Source organism: Sinohyriopsis cumingii, chromosome 13, assembly GCF_028554795.1.
Source record: "Sinohyriopsis cumingii isolate HCF-2022 chromosome 13, ASM2855479v2, whole genome shotgun sequence".
Lineage (NCBI taxonomy): Eukaryota > Metazoa > Mollusca > Bivalvia > Unionida > Unionidae > Sinohyriopsis > Sinohyriopsis cumingii.
The window spans coordinates 54,763,009-54,785,233 of NC_142973.1; the positions used below are offsets into that span (position 1 = coordinate 54,763,009).

The 22,225-nt window shown below is 33.9% G+C and overlaps 1 protein-coding gene across 1 annotated transcript; it reads right to left on the bottom strand.

The window, feature by feature from the left end:
• Nucleotides 1–1,689: 1,689 nt before the first annotated feature.
• On the bottom strand, nt 1,690–21,638 carry LOC149785592 (uncharacterized). The gene is made up of 4 exons (XM_089979400.1): nt 21,568–21,638; nt 15,770–15,902; nt 8,095–8,206; nt 1,690–6,373 (listed from the first exon to the last, which is right to left on the bottom strand). Exons 1-4 carry the CDS (start codon nt 21,596–21,598, stop codon nt 6,266–6,268), a joined length of 384 nt encoding a protein of 127 aa, XP_089835526.1. The 5' UTR covers nt 21,599–21,638; the 3' UTR covers nt 1,690–6,265.
• Nucleotides 21,639–22,225: the final 587 nt, after the last annotated feature.

A 22,225-nucleotide genomic window follows, 5' to 3' on the forward strand; every position in this document is an offset into this window, starting at 1 on the left:
GGCCCCTCCACAGATAAAGCAGGGGATCATGACAGGATGGAACACAACAGGACAGAGATGGGTGACACTATATTATGTTCCCTCCACAGTTAAGGCAGGGGATTACGACAGGATGGAACACAAAAGGACAGAGATGGGTAACACTATATTATGTCAACTTTGCAGATAAGGCAGGGGATTATGACAGGATAGAACAGACATGGGTAATACTATATTGTGACCCCTCCACAGATAAGGCAGGGGATCATGACAGGATGGAACACAACAGGACAGAGATGGGTAACACTATATTGTCACCTTTACAGATAAGGCAGGGGATTATGACAGGATAGAACAGGACAGAACAGACATAGGTAACACTATATTGTGACCCCTCCACAGATAAGGCAGGGGATTAAGACAGGACAGACATGGGTAGCACTATATTATGTCACATTTACAGATAAGGCAGGGGATTATGACAGGATGGAACATGACAGACATAGGTAACAATGGCCCCTTCATATATATGGCAGAGGCATATAACATGGGTAACTCTATATTATGGCCCCTTCACAGATATAGCAGTGGTATAAAGAAAGAAAAAGCAGATTATCAAAATAATTTCCTATGAACATAAAATAGATGGGTTGATAAAAGTTAGGTCAAAGTAGGTTATCAATGGTGAGAGAAAGATCAGCTGTCTTGTTCAAAAAATCCTCTTTAGACACCAAAAGCATTAATACTGACCATATATATATATATATATATATATATATATATATATATATATATATATATATATATCCACATTTTGAAGGTACAACTCAGACTAATATACTCTCTTAAAGGTCAAACAAGAGTCCCTCAATGGGACTGATGCTCTACTGACTACAAGGAAATCCCAGTAATCCAAGCTAAGACTGTTTCTTCTCTTTAAATGCTGAGTGTTGAAACCAATTCTGATATTCTTCAATAAGATATTCAAGTTGGCACTTGTCATGGTTATACTGGATATAAGATCAGCACTATTCTTATTTAAGCACAACTAGACATCTTAATAAGTCTTTTGGTGAAAAACCCATGTCAACATGACCATCCATCCAGGTGTAGTGATAATATGATTTTTTCAAAGCTGGCCACCATGTCCACTAGAATGGAAGTCAGATCAACAACATTACCCTTTTTGGACCAACTAGACATCATGTGATGTCTTTTACTAAATCACCATGTTGAAATGAGCAGGATGAGTAGTTGTTGTTGTTGTTGTAGCGTTTAATGCCATTTTTCAGCACATGATAGGCTATACATGGATGCCAGTATTAATGGTGGAGGAAGAACACCGGAAAGAACCACCGACCCACGAGAAGCTACTGGCAAGCTTTATCATATACCCACATTGGCTGAATCCGAGACTTAAACCCACACAGACAGAGGTGAGATGGCAGTGATCATTAATGGAGAGCGCTTTAGACCACTCGGCCACTTGGGGCCCCTGCAGGATGAGTAGTGATAACAAGATTTCACGAATGCCTTCTCTGACAGCCAGACTGGATGTCTGAGCAGCATGATTTTGATGGAATTCTCCAAGTAGTCCAGGAATTGTAGTTGAAATAAAGCTTGTGCTAATGGATGGACAGACAACAGGTCATCCAATAAGCTCTTTTGTTCCATCACCAGTAAAGCTACAAATAAGAAATCAAGAGACCAGAAGATACATATTTTTTTAATAATTACTGCTTAGCCAAATAGGTGGCTTCAGTTACTATTTATAATAATAATAATAATAATAATAATAGTAATAATAATAATAATAATAATAATAATAATAATTCTAAAATTGCAACACATTTACTAAAAATATTCCCTCACATCAAATGTATATGTGTTGAACCACAGAGATGTATGGCATAGCAAATGTACCTAACAGAGGGGACTCAAACATGTGGCCCATGGGTAACATGCAGCCTGTGGAGTTATTTCCTGCAGCCTGCTACAACACCATGAATTTGTAAAATAAATAAAAATGCAAATTGTTCCTTCAACAGCCAGCAAGTTTTGAAAAAATTTGAAAGTTTCCAAGCTGGCTACCATTTATGAGCCACTTTTGCTGTGTGAAAAGATTTCAGTGATGTGGTCCTCAGGCCAGTGTACGATTCCTCATATGGCACTCATGGTGATTGGAATTTGAGACCCTCTTGCATGTAAAATACATGACTGTCTTCAACGTAATTGAAATTACCTTGCATAATTAATCTTAAGATACGTAATACGCTTTTATCATTGACGATAACATACAGTATCCTGTCAATGACAAAATGGGTACGATTCTACCATGACTTAAATAATGTATAATATCTTTTACAATATAGTAAAACCTATCTTGAATGACCACTGCCAAGAGAGACCACCTGTATTGCAACACAAGATTCTCAATGCATGGATATTTTTATTATATAGCATTTGAACATCTCATAAGAGACAGAGCCGGCCTTAGGCCGATTGGCTTAATTGGGTCCCATGTTCACAGAGGCCATGCACTTTAGTAATGTTTTAAAATATGTAAAACTTGTTTAAAAGTTTATTTCCAAATGCTGTGCTTGCAAGGGGCCCCATATGTAAATACAGGGGGACCCACCAAAATGATCCAAATTGGGCTCAACATTTGCTAATGCTGTTACTGATAAGAGACCAACTGTCTCAAGAGACCATGCATTTGTGGCAAAAAGGGGTGATCTTTCAAAGCAGGTGTATATGCTAATAATTTTAAGAAAATTCCGAGTGCATAACTAACTAGTGACCTCATATGATGACATTTGTTTCAAATTGCTTAGAATGACATAACTGTATAAAGCACCTAATTTAAACACATAATGACATTGTTTGATTCTACTAGAGTAATCTAGTTTCAAAGAAAAATTTATTCTATCAAGCAAAAATCTGTATTTTGAAATACAGAGAGACTAAAATCATGGCCAATGGTGGTAATAACTGTTAGCCCTGGCATATATAACTGCTGAATTGCATCTATAAATTAGTGTCCTGTGCTAATACATTTAGCACTAGTTACTAAATCCACTTCCGTTCATACACAATTGACCAATACATATAGCTAGTGCCCTCAGTTCCATTCATACACAATTGACCAATACATGTAACTAGTGCCCTCAGTTCCATTCATACACAATTGACCAATACATACAGCTAGTGCCCTTAGTTCCAGTCATACATACATGGATCAAGAAGCATTTCTTGTGCCACCAATGTGTAGAGTACGTTTTACTATACAATAAAAAGAAATCAAAGAGAAAATAAAATCACATGTAAGGAGTGTTATTGCAAATGTAAGGATTGCAAAAAAGAGTAAAAATAGAACAGTTTGTACACAATTACAAAATCAATATGGGATATCATCAGTATTGTAAATATTGCACCTTATAATACAATACTGCAACTCTGCAATAATACTAGATACTGAATCAACTCGTTGACAAGAGATTGTTACACCAGAAGACACGATTTGGGGAGAAGCACAAATACACTGGAGATACTTCTACAATATTCCTTAAATGTAGACAAGGTTTCTATTATACAATTGGGTGTAAAATAATAATAATAAATTATTGGTAGAGTAATTTTTTTATTCCTACATTTTCGCACATGAAAATATATCCTTATATTTTCACAAATTTATAATACAAGATTTCCCATTGTGCAGTGCTTATAGCCACAGCAAGATAAATGAGTGCTTTGTGAGCTAGAACAAAACACTGGAAACTGCATAACTTTTCAGACATGGTTGTAATGATACACTGGTTTAGAAATTGTACTTATGAGATTCGGGTCTCTATAAAATTATTTCCCCTTACTGCCTAGATAATAATGATAAACCTGCTATGATGCATTGTGGAATTGGACTCACTTTAAGATCAGACTGAGTCAAATAGTTCACAACATGTTAAAAATGTTATTTATTGCAACTGATTACCTAAAGCTCTATCGAGTCACTACTATTAATATGATCAACCTAGGAAAGTGGTATGAATTTATGAAAAAGGGGTGGGGCTGTGGTGCTGAAGAGTGAGTTTAATTTTCTAAACTTCTATTCTCGAGCAAGTCTGGAAAATAATAAAAAGAAAATTTTCTTTTCCTGCATAAATACCAGATGTATTTCATCTCATGCCCCCCAAATTATATTTTAACTTGTGAATTTAGCACACAATGAAAATTATCTTCTATCAACTTGGGTAAAAATATAATCTACATATTTACCGTCAGTGAACAGCATCAATAATATATAAAAAACCACTTATATAATTACAAAAGAAACGTAATTTTCGTATCTAACAGTCAATTAAAAAAAAAAAACTTGATAAATAGCAATAGGCAGGAAACTAAAGTCCGACTGTTAAGCAACCACACTGACACGCATGCAACTGTTAAAGCAACCACATTGACAACATGCAACTGATCTGTTGATCCATATTTATGAATTGCTCATAGTAACTGCCTCCAGCTGGTGCAACTGAGTGATTGTCATAAACAAACTGGATTACATATATCTGTGAGTGAGAAAAGCACATAACATTAAATGTTATTCAGTGAATATACCACGCCTTTGTAGCTAGCATTAAAATTTGTTACAACCATGTCATGTGACAGAGAAAATCTAAAGTTACTATAGTATTCAGCATCCCATCTATACTCATTTTAAAAACAAACAGCATGAAAGATTTAAAATATGAAAAAATTTTAAGCACTTCGTTAATTTACAACTCCGAACCTGATTTTCATATGGGAGTCCCTAACACTGTCATTCTGTTCAAGTTTAAAATCTAATGGGAGTTTTCAGTGTAAACAAGGAGCCTGTTCAGTGTCCTTTTTCCAGTTGCTGGGAAAGTCCAATTACAGTGAGGTTCCCAGACTACACATAGAGAGAAGGTACAAACTTTGTTGTCTGCATCCAATATTTGAAATGTCTATAATATTTCTCACAGAATTTGAAAAAAAGAGAAAAGGCACATGTTGAACACTTATGCACATCGGTTCAAAGGAATGCAACTCCCAAAGTTACATAAATTTATGGAATTATTAGGAGCTTATCACAAACAAATATCAAAATCAATCCAGTTGTTGGAAAAAAAATGACTTGCCTTCACAGATATGGATGCCATGTTAGTAAAGAAACTCCCGGTTAGTTTGAACTGCAGACAAGATGTGTTAGGGACTGTGTTAGGGACACCCTGGAAACAACTGGGTCAGAAATTACGACTGTTGTTTCAGCACATCATAGGTTATACATGATGGCCAGTACATATGGTGAAGAAAATTCAGGGACATCCCCCTCCCCCCACGGGAAGCTACTGGCGAACTTCCTCACATATCCAAATTGACTAAGCCTGATACTCAAACCTGCACAGACAGGTGATATTCAGTGATCTGTAATGGTGAGTGCCTTAGACCACTCAGCCATGAGACCCCCTAGAAATTTTAAATGAAGGAATGAAATTACTAAGTTTTGTGCATTTTCTAAACATGATAGGGGATTTTAAAAAAAATGACAGGGATGATGCTAGCACAGTAACTTCTAATTTTCTGTGATGTGGTCTAACCAATTTAAATGCTTATTGCAAAATCTGGAAGCCAAGATATAAAAGTGCATAAGCATCAATGAAAGAACACAGTACAATTATGTACAAAACATGCTTTGGAACTTGTAGGGAAAAAGCAGTCATATGAACAGATAAATGAAGAATTTCACTTCACAGACAAAGAAGACTTTGAAAAATAAAAAACATGCCCTCAGCCGAATCAAGTACATTCTATATTTTGATTATACAGAATCGTCTGACTAATGGCTTTTGCATGAAATGTCCGCTACACCCACCCCTAAATTATAAAACCACATAATCCAGTATTCAAGTCATAACTATATTCATGATATACAAAGGAAACTCAACAATTATGCAGATAGCGCTGAATTACTATCAACAAACCTTTCCATGCCTCTTTTTTCCAACAGCCATAGATTATTATACTATATAGTCATTAATAGTGGCAGGAGATATATTAATTTCAGTACAATATGTTATATATTTTAAGCTAATGCTAAATAAATGCTAGTAAAGACAAAGAATGGTCTTGACCCTTCCACTGCTCTCATGACCCTTTCATCACTTTTACCATTTTTATGGCAATGACAAGATTTACATCTAAATGTCCTGTCCCTTCACCCCATCCCCACTACAGGCTTTTATCTGGTCACTGATTGGTCAGTTGTTGCCTATTAATCATCCGCTGCCTGCTCCAGGCCATTCTTGGACAGCATCACTGCCCAGGAATTCCTGAAATCTTCATTCTTCACTAAAGTTAAAATAATCTGTTCCTTTTTATACTGAAAGAGATAGAAAAACATTATTTTTGAATTGGTTGTGTTGTTTCTTGTGATCCTGAGACTTTTACCCACAGATCATACAGCAATTGAGATAAACACAGTTTTCATTCAGAACCAGCTCCATATTAATATATTTTAGTCAAAAAGACGCCTATAATGTCATCCATTCAGGAGGAGCCAGATAAAGATTTTTAGGGTGGTCATCAAGGCAGCAATTTTGAAAGTTAGATCAACAGAATTTTAAAACAGCAGTAACTATATATTGCAAGAAATAATTTTGTTTTATTTTAATTGTTGATATGTCCACCTGTTTAGAAGAAGTAGCTGTAACAAAACAGCTACATATAGTAGGTCACACTGGTATCATTTTCATTTAGGACCAGCTACAAAGAGTGGGTAGTATTTTAGTGTAAACCCAGTCACATTGGTATCATTTTCATTTAGGACCAGCTACAAAGAGTGGGTAGTATTTTAGTGTAAACCCAGTCACATTGGTATCATTTTCATTTAGGACCAGCTACAAAGAGTGGGTAGTATTTTAGTGTAAACCCAGTCACATTGGTATCATTTTCATTTAGGACCAGCTACAAAGAGTGGGTAGTGTTTTAATGTAAACCCAGTCACATTGGTATCATTTTCATTTAGGACCAGCTACAAAGAGTGGGTAGTGTTTTAGTGTAAACCCAGTCACATTAGTATCATTTTCATTTAGGACCAGCTACAGAGAGTGCGTAGTGTTTTAGTGTAAACCCAGTCACATTGGTATCATTTTCATTTAGGACCAGCTACAAAGAGTGGGTAGTGTTTAGTTTAAATCAAGCTGCAAACAACAAAGATCCTGATCTGCCATAGCATAATGCACCCACAGATCAGGGTTTTTATGTTCTCTGTTCTACTGATTACTCCTAACAAACTGCATAGACCCAGACCTGCCAGTGCATTATGCGATGGCAGATCTGGGTCTGTACAGTTTGCAGCTGGTCCTGTTTTATAACTGAGTATATACAGTAATGATCCAAATAGATGATACAACAGGAGTCTGACATTTTGGACAAGACTTATAACTGAGTATATACAGTGCTGATCCAATTAGATGATACAACAGGAGTCTGACATTTTGGACAGGAGTCTGACATTTTGGACAAGACTTATAACTGAGTATATACAGTACTGATCCAATTAGATGATACAACAGGAGTCTGACATTTTGTCCATAAAAAACATTTTGATTTTTGTATAGATTAAATGTCAAACTCCTATGTATGCTTGATGAACCATGGCAAATTTCTTTTACAATATCCACATATCTGTGACAACTGCACATGTCTCTGAATACACAGTGGATTTAGTCATGCATCAACACACAGTGAGTACATGAAGAAATTACTTCCCTGCTTCAGCCATAAATAGAACAACCTTCTCCTTGCCCGAGGTAATGAAACAGTGGACAGCTGTGGGATGTACATATGAAAAGTCATCTTCAGAAACATATGTACACAGCAGGTTTTGCATAAGAAACATATTACAATGTATGTGAATGGAAATGCTAATAACAACATGAAAAACTATTTCTAAAAAATGGAAAATTTCAAAACCAAGAAAAAGAAACAGGTACATTTTCAAATATGTAAATGAAGGAAACTTGAACAAGATGGAAACTGCCCCATTTACAGTATTACTCTGACCCAAGATGCTAGTTAAAATGTTTCTTCCCAACTGACCTCAGTCTTGCATTTGTCCTTATTAATTAACCCAGGCAGCTGACGCACTTTAAACTCGTACTTGATGACCTGTCCTTTCTTGTCTTTTACATCAGCTTTGACCTCAAGAGTACTTGAAAAAAACGAAAAATATACTTAAAAAATATTTGCATGAGTTAATATTTTTTTTAAACATGAAGCTATCTAACTGTTAGAGAAATCACTTGAGATGAGCAGGGGTATATCCAGGTCTTTCATGGAGATAGGTAAAAGCAGGGGCATATCCACATTTTTGTTTAAGAGAATGGTTCCATTTCTAAGTAGGAATGGTTTACTTAAATTGAGTAACTTTCTCAGTTGTTTAAAGATGGAAAATTGTGTTTGTTTCCCTTGTTTTTCTACTGGAATGGGAGAGTGTGCATTTAACTGATCCCACTCCACAGCCCATTAGTGATGATTGTAAGCAAATGATCCTGTCATTCATCAATGCTTTCTTAGTAAGAATATTTTTTATAAGTACTGTCAAACATTCCTGTAAGTTTACTGGTGCATTAAATACAAGTATGTTATCTAATCAAATTGAATATGACAAGTTCTACTAAAAAAAACTAGAACTGTTACAGTGATATGATCACAATTCATCCGTTAGACTGGCATAAGTAAATTCAAGCAGCTGAAAATTATAACGACTTTACCCAAATTTACATCATCTTTCTTTTAATTATTATAACTGCATTCACAGTTGAGTCACATGACCAAAGCAAGCAAAACTTTCAAAATGAGTGAATGAGTAAGGGTTGCATCTGATTGGTGCTGGACCCAATGGAACACGATTAAAAACTTATCAAAGACAGGATTTCATCTGGAAATATTAATGTATGTATGATACCACATGATTTAAAACTTATCAAAGATAGGATTTCATCTGGAAATATTCTGTATGTATGGTACCACATGATTTAAAACTTATCAAAGATAGGATTTCATCTGGAAATATTAAGGTATGTATGGTACCACATGATTTAAAACTTATCAAAGATAGGATTTCATCTGGAAATATTAATGTAAGTATGGTATCACATGATTTAAAACTTATCAATGATAGGATTTCACCTGGAAATATTAATGTATGTATGGTATCACATGATTTAAAACTTATCAAAGACAGGATTTCATCTGGAAATATTAATGTATGTATGGTATCACATGATTTAAAACTTATCAAAGACAGGATTTCATCTGGAAATATTCTGTATGTATGGTACCACATGATTTAAAACTTATCAAAGATAGGATTTCATCTGGAAATATTAATGTATGCATGGTACCACATGATTTAAAACTTATCAAAGATAGGATTTCATCTGGAAATATTAATGTATGTATGGTACCACATGATTTAAAACTTATCAAAGACAGGATTTCATCTGGAAATATTAATGTATGTATGGTACCACATGATTTAAAACTTATCAAAGATAGGATTTCATCTGGAAATATTAATGTATGTATGGTACCACATGATTTAAAACTTATCAAAGACAGGATTTCATCTGATTCTGTATGTATGGTACCACATGATTTAAAACTTATCAAAGATAGGATTTCATCTGGAAATATTAAGGTATGCATGGTACCACATGATTTAAAACTTATCAAAAATAGGATTTCATCTGGAAATATTAATGTATGTATGGTATCACATGATTTAAAACTTATCAAAGACAGGATTTCATCTGGAAATATTAATGTATGTATGATACCACATGATTTAAAACTTATCAAAGATAGGATTTCATCTGGAAATATTAATGTATGTATGGTATCACATGATTTAAAACTTATCAAAGATAGGATTTCATCTGGAAATATTAATGTATGTATGGTATCACATGATTTAAAACTTATCAAAGACAGGATTTCATCTGGAAATATTCTGTATGTATGGTACCACATGATTTAAAACTTATCAAAGACAGGATTTCATCTGGAAATATTAATGTATGTATGGTATCACATGATTTAAAACTTATCAAAGATAGGATTTCATCTGGAAATATTAATGTATGTATGGTATCACATGATTTAAAACTTATCAAAGACAGGATTTCATCTGAAAATATTAATGTATGTATGGTACCACATGATTTAAAACTTATCAAAGACAGGATTTCATCTGGAAATATTAATGTATGTATGGTACCACATGATTTAAAACTTATCAAAGATAGGATTTCATCTGGAAATATTAATGTATGTATGGTACCACATGATTTAAAACTTATCAAAGACAGGATTTCATCTGGAAATATTCTGTATGTATGGTACCACATGATTTAAAACTTATCAAAGACATGATTTCATCTGGAAATATTCTGTATGTATGGTACCACATGATTTAAAACTTATCAAAGACAGGATTTCATCTGGAAATATTAATGTATGTATGGTACCACATGATTTAAAACTTATCAAAAATAGGATTTCATCTGGAAATATTAATGTATGTATGGTACCACATAATTTAAAACTTATCAAAGATAGGATTTCATCTGGAAATATTAATGTATGTATGGCACCACATGATTTAAAACTTATCAATGATAGGATTTCACCTGGAAATATTAATGTATGTATGGTATCACATGATTTAAAACTTATCAAAGACAGGATTTCATCTGGAAATATTAATGTATGTATGGTATCACATGATTTAAAACTTATCAAAGACAGGATTTCATCTGGAAATATTCTGTATGTATGGTACCACATGATTTAAAACTTATCAAAGATAGGATTTCATCTGGAAATATTAATGTATGCATGGTACCACATGATTTAAAACTTATCAAAGATAGGATTTCATCTGGAAATATTAATGTATGTATGGTACCACATGATTTAAAACTTATCAAAGACAGGATTTCATCTGGAAATATTAATGTATGTATGGTACCACATGATTTAAAACTTATCAAAGATAGGATTTCATCTGGAAATATTAATGTATGTATGGTACCACATGATTTAAAACTTATCAAAGACAGGATTTCATCTGATTCTGTATGTATGGTACCACATGATTTAAAACTTATCAAAGATAGGATTTCATCTGGAAATATTAATGTATGTATGGTACCACATGATTTAAAACTTATCAAAGACAGGATTTCATCTGGAAATATTCTGTATGTATGGTACCACATGATTTAAAACTTATCAAAGATAGGATTTCATCTGGAAATATTAATGTATGTATGGTACCACATGATTTAAAACTTATCAAAGATAGGATTTCATCTGGAAATATTAATGTATGTATGGTACCACATGATTTAAAACTTATCAAAGATAGGATTTCATCTGGAAATATTAATGTATGTATGGTATCACATGATTTAAAACTTATCAAAGACAGGATTTCATCTGGAAATATTAATGTATGTATGGTACCACATAATTTAAAACTTATCAAAGATAGGATTTCATCTGGAAATATTAATGTATGTATGGCACCACATGATTTAAAACTTATCAATGATAGGATTTCATCTGGAAATATTAATGTATGTATGGTACCACATGATTTAAAACTTATCAAAGATAGGATTTCATCTGGAAATATTAATGTATGTATGGTACCACATGATTTAAAACTTATCAAAGATAGGATTTCATCTGGAAATATTAATGTATGTATGGCACCACATGATTTAAAACTTATCAATGATAGGATTTCACCTGGAAATATTAATGTATGTATGGTACCACATGATTTAAAACTTATTAAAGACAGGATTTCATCTGGAAATATTCTGTATGTATGGTACCACATGATTTAAAACTTATCAAAGACAGGATTTCATCTGGAAATATTAATGTATGTATGGTACCACATGATTTAAAACTTATCAAAGACAGGATTTCATCTGGAAATATTCTGTATGCCAACAAGAAAGTACACTTCAACCAATCATAATGCAAAAGCCATTACAAATACAGGCAAGAGTCTAAAATTTATCTACACCACTTTCATCATTAAATGAACAGGTGCTGTCAGACTCAAACTATCCATCAGTATCAGTACAGGTCTAGAGACTGATGTCTGTCCGACCGTCCCTGTTTCTCACTGCACGCCCCCCCATATTCCAATTTTTTATTTAAAAATCACATTAAATATATATGTTTTAAAAAAATGACCTACCTACCCAACTTTTAAAACCAGTGCAATAGGAAACATGCATATTTTGTGCTCTAGCCTTAGGTAGTAAAATGTAAAATACAGGTCACAATAACATTCCTTTTATGTAAGGGTGTAGTCCTATTAAAGATGCATAAAATCATCTAGTTTGATGATTCTACATGAACAGAGCTTGAGAAATAAATTTAAAACAAAACTAAGCCCAAATCAGCAAAGAATGTAATGAAAGTCAGTGACCTAGGTTCATGATGAGAGGGTAGTGCTCATCAAAGCATATCACCTCACAAAGTTAAATTAATCTAGATATAACAATATGTATACTGCCTAAGCATTCGTGATTGAAACTCAAACACTCAACTTAAGCCAATAATAATAATAATAATAATGAGGACTTTGTATAACGCCTAATCTTTAGAAGCTCTAAGCGCTTTACAACATTAGACAACACTTATAAGATAAGAAACATAATAATATTATTACAAAAACAAACAACATGAAATTAGAAAAACATTAAAAAATAAAAAACATGCTGAGAATATTTCAGGTAGGAAACATTATTAGGTCTTTAAGTTTGTTCTTGCAGTCGAAATAAGTGAATTTTGAGAACCCTCTTGAATGTGATCACTGTGTCTTTGTGTTTAAGTTCAGCGGGCAATTCATTCCACGTTGCTGGGCCTTGGTATGCAAAAGAACGCTGTCCATATGACTTTTTTTTCATAGTGGGAATAATGAGTATAAAATGTGAAATTTAGAGTACTGTGACCTTCTTTCCCTGTCTGGATGTGGTATGATTAGAAAAATATACAGTCATCTAATTTGATGATTCTATCATGAGCAGAGCATGAGAAATAAACTTAATGCACAATATTTAATTGAATCCAATGAAGCTTCAAATATAAGTCACAATCAGAACGTCATTTTTCCAGGTATATATGCAGTTTTAAAAACAACTAGAGCTAAATGCAACAAACTGACCATGAATATACAACTAATGTACACAATACAATATTAGTCCCTTATCCCTCTTACCAGGCAGTGTTTCCTTTTACCTTCATTTGTGCACTGGAAAACCCCAAACTTTTTACTGGACCCCCTGTTTTAATATCAACGTTTCTTTTATACTCAATCTGATACCTAGTTCTGACTCCAAGGGGATTTTGTATTCTTAATCTTTTTCCCTTGGGTAAAAACTGCCAGGGGTCAAACAATAACTCTCCTCCACTTCACAGTGGTGGGTAAAATGATATAAAAACATCAGAATTATCACAGCTGCATAACCTGCAATAAACTGGCTTCACTGACTAATTTTTCAACTTTTGTAAAATCTTTGTGGTGAATAAAATAGATTGGAAATTCTTCTAGTTAATTTATCATAGATCATAAAATTTTGAGAAGTCAAAGGATTTTATGCTTATTGTTAACTTTTAGACTTATGGTGGACCTTTAGACTTACTGTAGATGAGTTTCTTTGTGTACAAAAGGCGATTACTTTTATAATACAGTATATATACATTTGCAGTTAAAATCTAATTTTAGACACATAAACTGACTGCTCTGATGGTCTAAGTGCTTAAAGTGTCAGCCTTGGATTTGAGAGGTTGAGGGGTTCATATCCCAATTGAGTCATGTCAAAGATGTATAAAAATGGTACAAGCAGTTGCCTGGCTTGGCCCTCAGCATTTAGCGGTTAGTGTTACAACTGGTCAACCTGGTGTCAGGATGTCACTGGGTGAGTCATGATGCTATATGTCTATGGCATGATGCCACAGTGCCAGACATCACTATAAACTGCAACACTGCAGATATTATTGCAACATGAAAGGAAAATTGTTAAAGCTACACTAAAAAGCAAAATATCACACAAACACAGACAAGCACACTCAACAGCAGAAGAAATGTTAAAGTTTTTTAAAATATAGGCATGTTCAGGGAGTGCAACAAATATGCAAAGGAGAAACTAATAATACTATTCACTATCTGAACTACATGTATACTGTACAAAATGGTCACAATGTCATAATACTGCACAATTTGTTTACAAAGTTGCAGTACTGTACACAATGATTACAATGTCAAAATACTGTATAAAATTACTACCATGTCACAATACTGTACAAAATGGTTACAGTTTCACAATACTGTACCAAAATAGTTACTAAGAAAACAAACCTATCGTTCAAAAAAAGTAATAGCTGTATGTGTTAAAGCTATTTATTTTTTGCCATTTCAAAGTTTCACTGTTCAACTATTCAAGCTTAACAACCAGACATAACAAGCAAATTACAGACTGCCAGCTATGTGAAGATAAAAGGAAGACATCCAGACTTAACAAGCAAATTATAGACTGCCAGCTATATCAAGATAAAGAGAAGACAACCAGACTTAACAAGCAAATTATAGACTGCCAGCTATGTGAAGATAAAAAGAAGACAACTAGACTTAACAAGTAAATTATAGGCTGCCAGCTATATGAAGATAAAGAGAAGACAACTAGACTTAACAAGCAAATTACAGACTGCCAGCTATATGAAGATAAAGAGAAGACAACTAGACTTAACAAGCAAATTATAGACTGCCAGCTATATGAAGACAAAGAGAAGACAACTAGACTTAACAAGCAAATTACAGACTGCCAGTTATATGAAGATAAAAAGAAGACATCTAGACTTAACAAGCAAATTATAGGCTGCCAGCAATATGAAGATAAAGAGAAGACAACTAGACTTAACAAGCAAATTAAAGACTGCCAGCTAAAAGAAGATAAAGAGAAGACAACCAGACATAACAAGTAAATTACAGGCTGCCAGCTTTATGAAGATAAAGAGAAGACAACTAGACTTAACAAACAAATTACAGGCTGCCAGCTATATGAAGATAAAGAGAAGACGAAGCAGAAGAAGAAAAAAAAAACAAAAGGGTAAAGAAGATAAATAATTGTGCTTTATTGTGCATCATCAGGATTTTGTTTTCAACTTTTGTTTTTCATTTCCACCTACATATTAGGGATAGGAAACTCCACTGATGATAGCTTGATATTACTGACAAATTAAAGCTGAACAACAGAATGACCCAAAGTCAAAGCCTCAGTCAGGCAACCAGACTTTGATGGCAATAGAAGAACAAAAATGAAAATAAAAAAGATTTTTCCATGATGACAAATCAATATTATGGACTCTAAAAAAATTCACTGATGACAAATGTATATACTGTTTTGATTTTAAATTTCATATAATTCAAGAACTCGGATAACATTTGAATAATTTGGTAATGATACTGGAATTTTCATGAAATTTTTTGGGACAACGAAGTGTTCATTTATTTGTTGGGCAATTTGTTCATTATGAAAATCAATTGAGCAACCATGCTTTTCATATTTTTGTTAAAACCCTATCAATGCATCTACCTTTGCTATCCTGAATTGCTGTACTGATGGAATAATTCTAGTTTCACCTGTAACAGAGTAAATGTTATGTACCTGCCAATATCCTATATTACCTGTCCCCAAACTGGACATCCACAACTGTTCCCTTTCTTGGATGGGCTGATCCCAAAAACCTTTTCTCCACTTCCAAACCAGGAATTATCAAAACAACACGCACTGTATCAATGTCTATCTCCTCACTTGTAACTGTAAAATTAGAGAAAAAACATGTCAAAAACTCCTATGAACACTTTGTCCTCTGATTATCAGCAATGGGTTCCCAATATTCTTTATATAAAGAAAACCATCATGAATTTTCCTATCCTGGGCTTGCAAGGGGAACAACCAAAATGCAAAAGTAGACATACTTTATAACAGGCTATGTTGTAATGTTTTCTTCATTACTGAATGCAGATGCAGTCTGAAATGACTGCAGGTCTTTAAAACAAACATGGGAGTTCAGGTCATACATGCACACAAAATGTGAGTTTGATGTGGGATTTTTAAAAAAAAAAATTTGACCCTATCAATATCAAATGTCTCCATGAGCAAAAAAACAACTAACTGGTGTGTCAGACAATGTTTTGGGTCTGATGCCATTTTTCAGCATATGATAGGCTCACAGGAAGAAACAACAACCCACAGGATGTTTAAAGAGCAATCTAAAATGTTATTACTAAGTAATCAAATGTTAAGTAATTAACTTCTGTGTTGATTTTGTGAGAAGTCACATCTTCAATTATGTAGAATTCCATCAAAATTTAAGAGATAAACATTAAAAAAAAGAAAAATAATCCAAACTTTTGTTGCCCAAACAAAAGCATAGTTAACTCTAAGATGCTTTGAGGGTTCGAAGCTATTAATGATAAAATGAATTTATCAAATATTTGATATTTTTTAAACGAGAAAGATAAGACTTCCATGTTGGGTACAAGTCACTTATATACACAAACATACACTCCCAGATAATGCAGTTTCTATGTTTTACATACACATAAACAAATACAAAAACATACATAGATAATACAATCTGTATGTTTTACACTCACATATGAAGTACATACAACTGATTAAGTGAATAAGAACAGCACATATATACATTAAATTAATCAGTTAAAAATTATAGGACAATTTAGCTGCAAGTTTTTGACTCCTAAAACTTAAAATCTGACTTGACTTTCAAAATTAGATATGGGGGTCCCTGAATCCACATCCTAAATTTCTTATGAGAGGACTGGATTGTAATATGTTTGTATAGTGTACATGTACTTCCTGCAACTACATCAAATGCCAGAGTTGTCTCACCCTACTCATCCAAACTGTGTTTGACCTACTTTTCCTACAGTTGTAAACAAGCTAAATGCTAACTTTTCCTGCCATGTATCTCTATTCCCCCAAAAACACCATTCCCAGACACCGTCATGCTATCATCTGGTGATTTTTATTTTATTTCTGCAAGAGAATGCAGTTTTAATTGTCCATGTCAACTCTGTTCATATTATCATGTATTCTGGCCACATAAAATCAAATAAGCACAAAGGAAACTACACTTTATCAAGAATTTGAACAGAATCTGGTACTGTAGTTTGGTTACATTATGATAATTACAAATAGGTCATGCATGTAATGCCCATCATTACAACAAATGCTGCTTGTTATGTATTGAAGTGTTCCATAGGTCAGAGGTCACTTGAGGTAAAACATCCTCCGTTTAGAAGGAATTTGAAAATCACATTGCAGAATAACAGATTCTCATAAACTGCAACTGAATTCTTGCATTTTTTGTGCATGCTCAATTTTTATTTGAATCGCTACCCATTAAACAACTGTTAACAAAAGTCCCAAATGACCTTTGAACTTATACAAAGGGATGTCACTCATATCCACCTTCAGAGAGAGTACAGATTAGCATATTGACCCCTTAAACATAAAGCAACATAGCTGATGTTACTCACCTGTCACATCAGTAATTATTATAATTTGAATAAATAAACACAATTGAAATATCTGCATATTCCCTCAGGTATAATTATTGAGACTGAAATATTTAAGAAAGACCCGGACACTTGTTTATAACATGAAGGAGCCCATGGATAATAATCAATGCGATTCTCAGAGACCTGATTCTGTGCATATCACAATGAGGTCATAAACATAATCACAGTAAGTTTTAAACTGTGAGCTCATCAGAATGTATTCTTTACATTTTTAACACATCAAGTAACCTCTGTTCTGCATATGAAACCTCAATCTGGTGGCTCAACTTGGTCACTCAGACATATCGGTACAACCAGTGCTTGGGCTAAGTTCCTCATCAATCAGTTTGCACACTATCCATCACTGGCTTCATTGTGTGAAATCCGACTAACACAGTCTACAGGAAATTATTTTCATGCCGATGTTTTTCATTCAGATAAATGATCTAGTGTTCATGTTTCTTCTCTGGAAATTAATTAACAATCTTTTAAGGCTGGAGGTTTACATATGGATATTTTGGGGCTTTTTTTATTTCCTGAAGTAGAAGAGTATTTCCTAGTTGGACTCTCTTTCTTGATGAAGAAGGGTAAAACATAATAGCAGAATGGTCTACCAGGCACATGCATGTGCAATGTAAATGGAATGGTGTGCCCAACATGACTGGACTGTCTTTTGTACGTTTTTATACATGAAAAACGTTATGTCACAATAGCAGAATAGGGTATCCATCTCTCACAAAGTGTTTTTAAAAATAGCAAATTATATAACACACATTTATAATTATCGATGAAATCATGTCCTCTTTCCACTTCCTGTGCATGCATAATGAGAAGGGAGAGAAGATTGGCAAAGGAGCAATTCTAATACAAACTGTTCTATAAGGAAACAAACAATAACATGCTTTGCGTAGATTGATTTTATTATTGTATTATGGTATAAGCTCAAAACAGATTTGTGCAAATTTTCATAATTGATGTTAGCAGTTTAAATTAGGGCCAGTACTTCAAGAAGTGCTGCTTTATAAACATTCATAAATATTAACTTTGAAGCTTTTCTCTTCTCAGTACAATTAAGAATGTCAAAAAACTGAAATCAAGATTGTGTTTAATTTAAACAGGACAATAACTGCATTGAAAGATAGTCAAGTTTAGATGTATGTAGGGGTTTCCCCATCTGATGTATATAGGGGTTTCCCAATCTGAGGTATATAGGGTTTCCCCATCTGATGTATATAGCATTACTACAATATCATAAAATAAAACCTTAATGCATAGTGTAAGACTGTGTCATCCAACATCTTCACCATGGGCCACATGGACTAAAAATGTAAAGTTCATGGGTTACACACGATTATATTATAGTAATTATACTATAATTATAGACCTGACTTTTTGTATGTGTGGCCCACAAAAAAATGACCCATAAGCCACATCTAGCCCACAGGCCTGTAGCTGGACTACTTTGGCCTAAGACGCAAATAGCAGGTAGATCCTGGGATGCTTTTACATTAATTTTCTGTGGTGTGTGTTTGTGTTTTGGATTTTTAACTTAGCTTTAACAATTTTTCAGTCATATCACTACAATATCTGCAGTGTGGCAGTTTATAGTGAAGTCTAGCACCAGGACATCATGCCGCAGTCATGTAGCATATGTCTCACCCAATCACATTATCCTGACATCAGGCCAACCAGTCCTAATACAAACTTCTTAACACTGAGTGCCTAGCGAGGCAGCTGTTAGTACCATTTTCATCAGTCTTTGGTATGACTCAGCTGGGGTTCGAACCCAGACCCTCAACTTCCTGCATCCGAGGAGGACACTAAAACCACTAGGCAACAGGAGTGGTCACATTTCTGTGGTAACAGATTGTTATTTACTATTCTTGCAAAGAGGATGAAAACATTTTTATGCATAGTAATATACTCTCCAAAGAGTAAAGTTGTTCTGATTTGCAAATTTCAAAATAGACAAAGCAAGTCGTTTGTTGGGAAAATTATTGCAAGGTGTCATTCAGTGTTACCAAGTACAAGTCTGTGCAGTAATGTTCTCTCTCTCTCTCTCCCTACTGTAGTTAGATATTTATATACAACAAGCATTTTTTATGAAAGAATAAAAAATTTCCATTCATATTTATATTCTGAATGTTTAAACGTTTAAAAGACTTATCGTCCTTTATTATTATTAATGTGTTTTTGTTCACTGTATGCCATTTGTATAAAATGCAATAAGAGCAACAGCTTCATTATGGAGGCATTCTCCATTAAAAACATAGCTAGTTTCAAGTGTCAAGTACTCCTTTACAGTTAGACTGGTTTCTAATTAACTCCATTGAATCTAATATGAAACCCTGATCCAGATCAAACACAGATTTTACTGCAATGATCATATGGGAATTTAACACCATTTTACAGAATAAGATGGTGAATTGATTGTGATGACAAGATATTAAAACAGGTGGACAGAAATCAAAGAGAACTGACTGTGGTAAGTACTGTGTGTTTCTTGATGATGTTATACTGTCTGCCAAAACTTGCCGTTATTTATTTCAGCCGATTCTCTAAATTACTGGGTATGTTTCTGGATTTATTTCATGACCCTAAGGTTTAAGATTTTGACCTTTAACCTTCAAATTTTGACTTTTGAAAATTTCAGCCTACGGGTCAATGACCCTTCAGTTTCAATTACTAAGGGAAACATTGATTCTTTCTCGCTTACAGCTCTTTTTCCTAGACAACTGCAGGTATATGGTCATGCAATTTCATGTGTGCATTCACATTATCACTTATTGTTAACACCCATAAGAAGCAAACTGGGGTTTTAATGACCTATGTTTCTTGCTAAATTGTTTATGCCAAGTGTTCGGATTACTTACTACACACAGAAGGGAATCATTCAACAGAATTTCTTGCTGGTTAATTCTTAGCACAGACTTTCAAACTTGCATCCAATTATAAGCATGAAAGAAGAGAAAAATGTTTCATTTGGTCTGAATTTATGCTTTGTACAAATTTCACTCGTCTTTTGCAAAGTACCCGTTTTTTTTTCTGGATCACTTTTATTGATTGAAAAGGTGTCAAGGCAAGATTATACCCAAGAAAACCAAGTCCTCTACCGCAAGCAGAATGGCATATTTCTAATTCTTCCTAGCCAAAAATCCTTCCTTACAAATACAAAGGTCATCAAACATAAACCCCAACTATTAAGGCTCAAAATTTGTGTTAAACATCAGGAAAATGTATATGGGGTTGAGCAATGAGTATTTGTTTGTCCCAGATTGCTACCGACTAATGTCATATACTATAGTTGTATTCTCTTCCCAGTTAAAAATGGAATAAACATGCATTACAGTGCAGTCGTTTTCGATTTAATTCGTGAAATTATGCACGACCAAGTTTTAAAATATTTAATAAAAATTCATTATTTTAAATGCATACTCGCCCCCCCCCCCTTACTGTTGGAGAAACCACTCTAAGTAGCACATAAGAAACAGTTCATATCTTTTTTCCTTTTTTTTAGGATAATTTCCTTGATGCATCTCCATTGAAAAATAGCTTGGTGAAGTTGCTCAAGTGGCCGGTATTCTAGTGTACCGTCAGCGGCCACCGGTTCTCAAAAATACAAGCCACTACTTTGAACACATGCAAAAATCATTCAGTTAAGAAGGGGAGATTAAACAACTAAAATCGGACGAATAGCTGGTGCTTTATAATTCAACTCCTGTCTACCGTAAATGGTGGACAAGGACTGGAGTTTGTAAAGCAAAATTCAGTTTAAAAATGAATAGGTAATTAATATACGTTAGTTCTAAAATATGTTTATATTATTTTATATTCTATCGGCTTGCTGATTAGTTCTAGATATCAGCATACAGTTCTTCCATCAGGAAAATGATTACCAGCATGCGGACCGCGAACACCTTCCGCCATTTTAAAATAGTGCCGTGTGAGTTATCTCCCTTACTCTGCTGTGGACTAGGACTCGCGGTACTAATTTGGTTCCCATAATAAACCTATGTAAACACCATGATATTAAATAACTTAAAAGTTTTGAGTGCTCATGATCAAACATATATTTATCAGTATAGATGAAACCTGGATGTCAGCTTCTGTGTAGAGGAAAGGATATGAGCCGCGGCATTTTCTGGACCTGCATGTGTTTGAAACATGTGCTTTCAATTCCGCACCAAAGAGTCAGGTGCTAATTTTAGTAATGAGTGCTCCAAACTCAAGACTGTTGAAGGAGTGAAATTCCATAAATACAACAATGTCTCTATTTTTTTCACTTACAAATAGGATAAACTCTCAAAAGATTTTTTTCCTACAACATAACTTATATTATTAACCAATCCTGGTCAGCCAAACCCATATATATTCTCTTTTATATTTTCCATTTCCAGGCTGCTTACCATTTTTCCATATCATAATACCGTGTGTTGTGTAACATATGGGGGGGGGTATGGGCTAACTTGTGTAAATGTCATAATAAATTTAAAGAAATGCTCAAAGTCAGGACCTTTTCATTTTTTACTTTGAAATTATGATAAGATGCTTAAC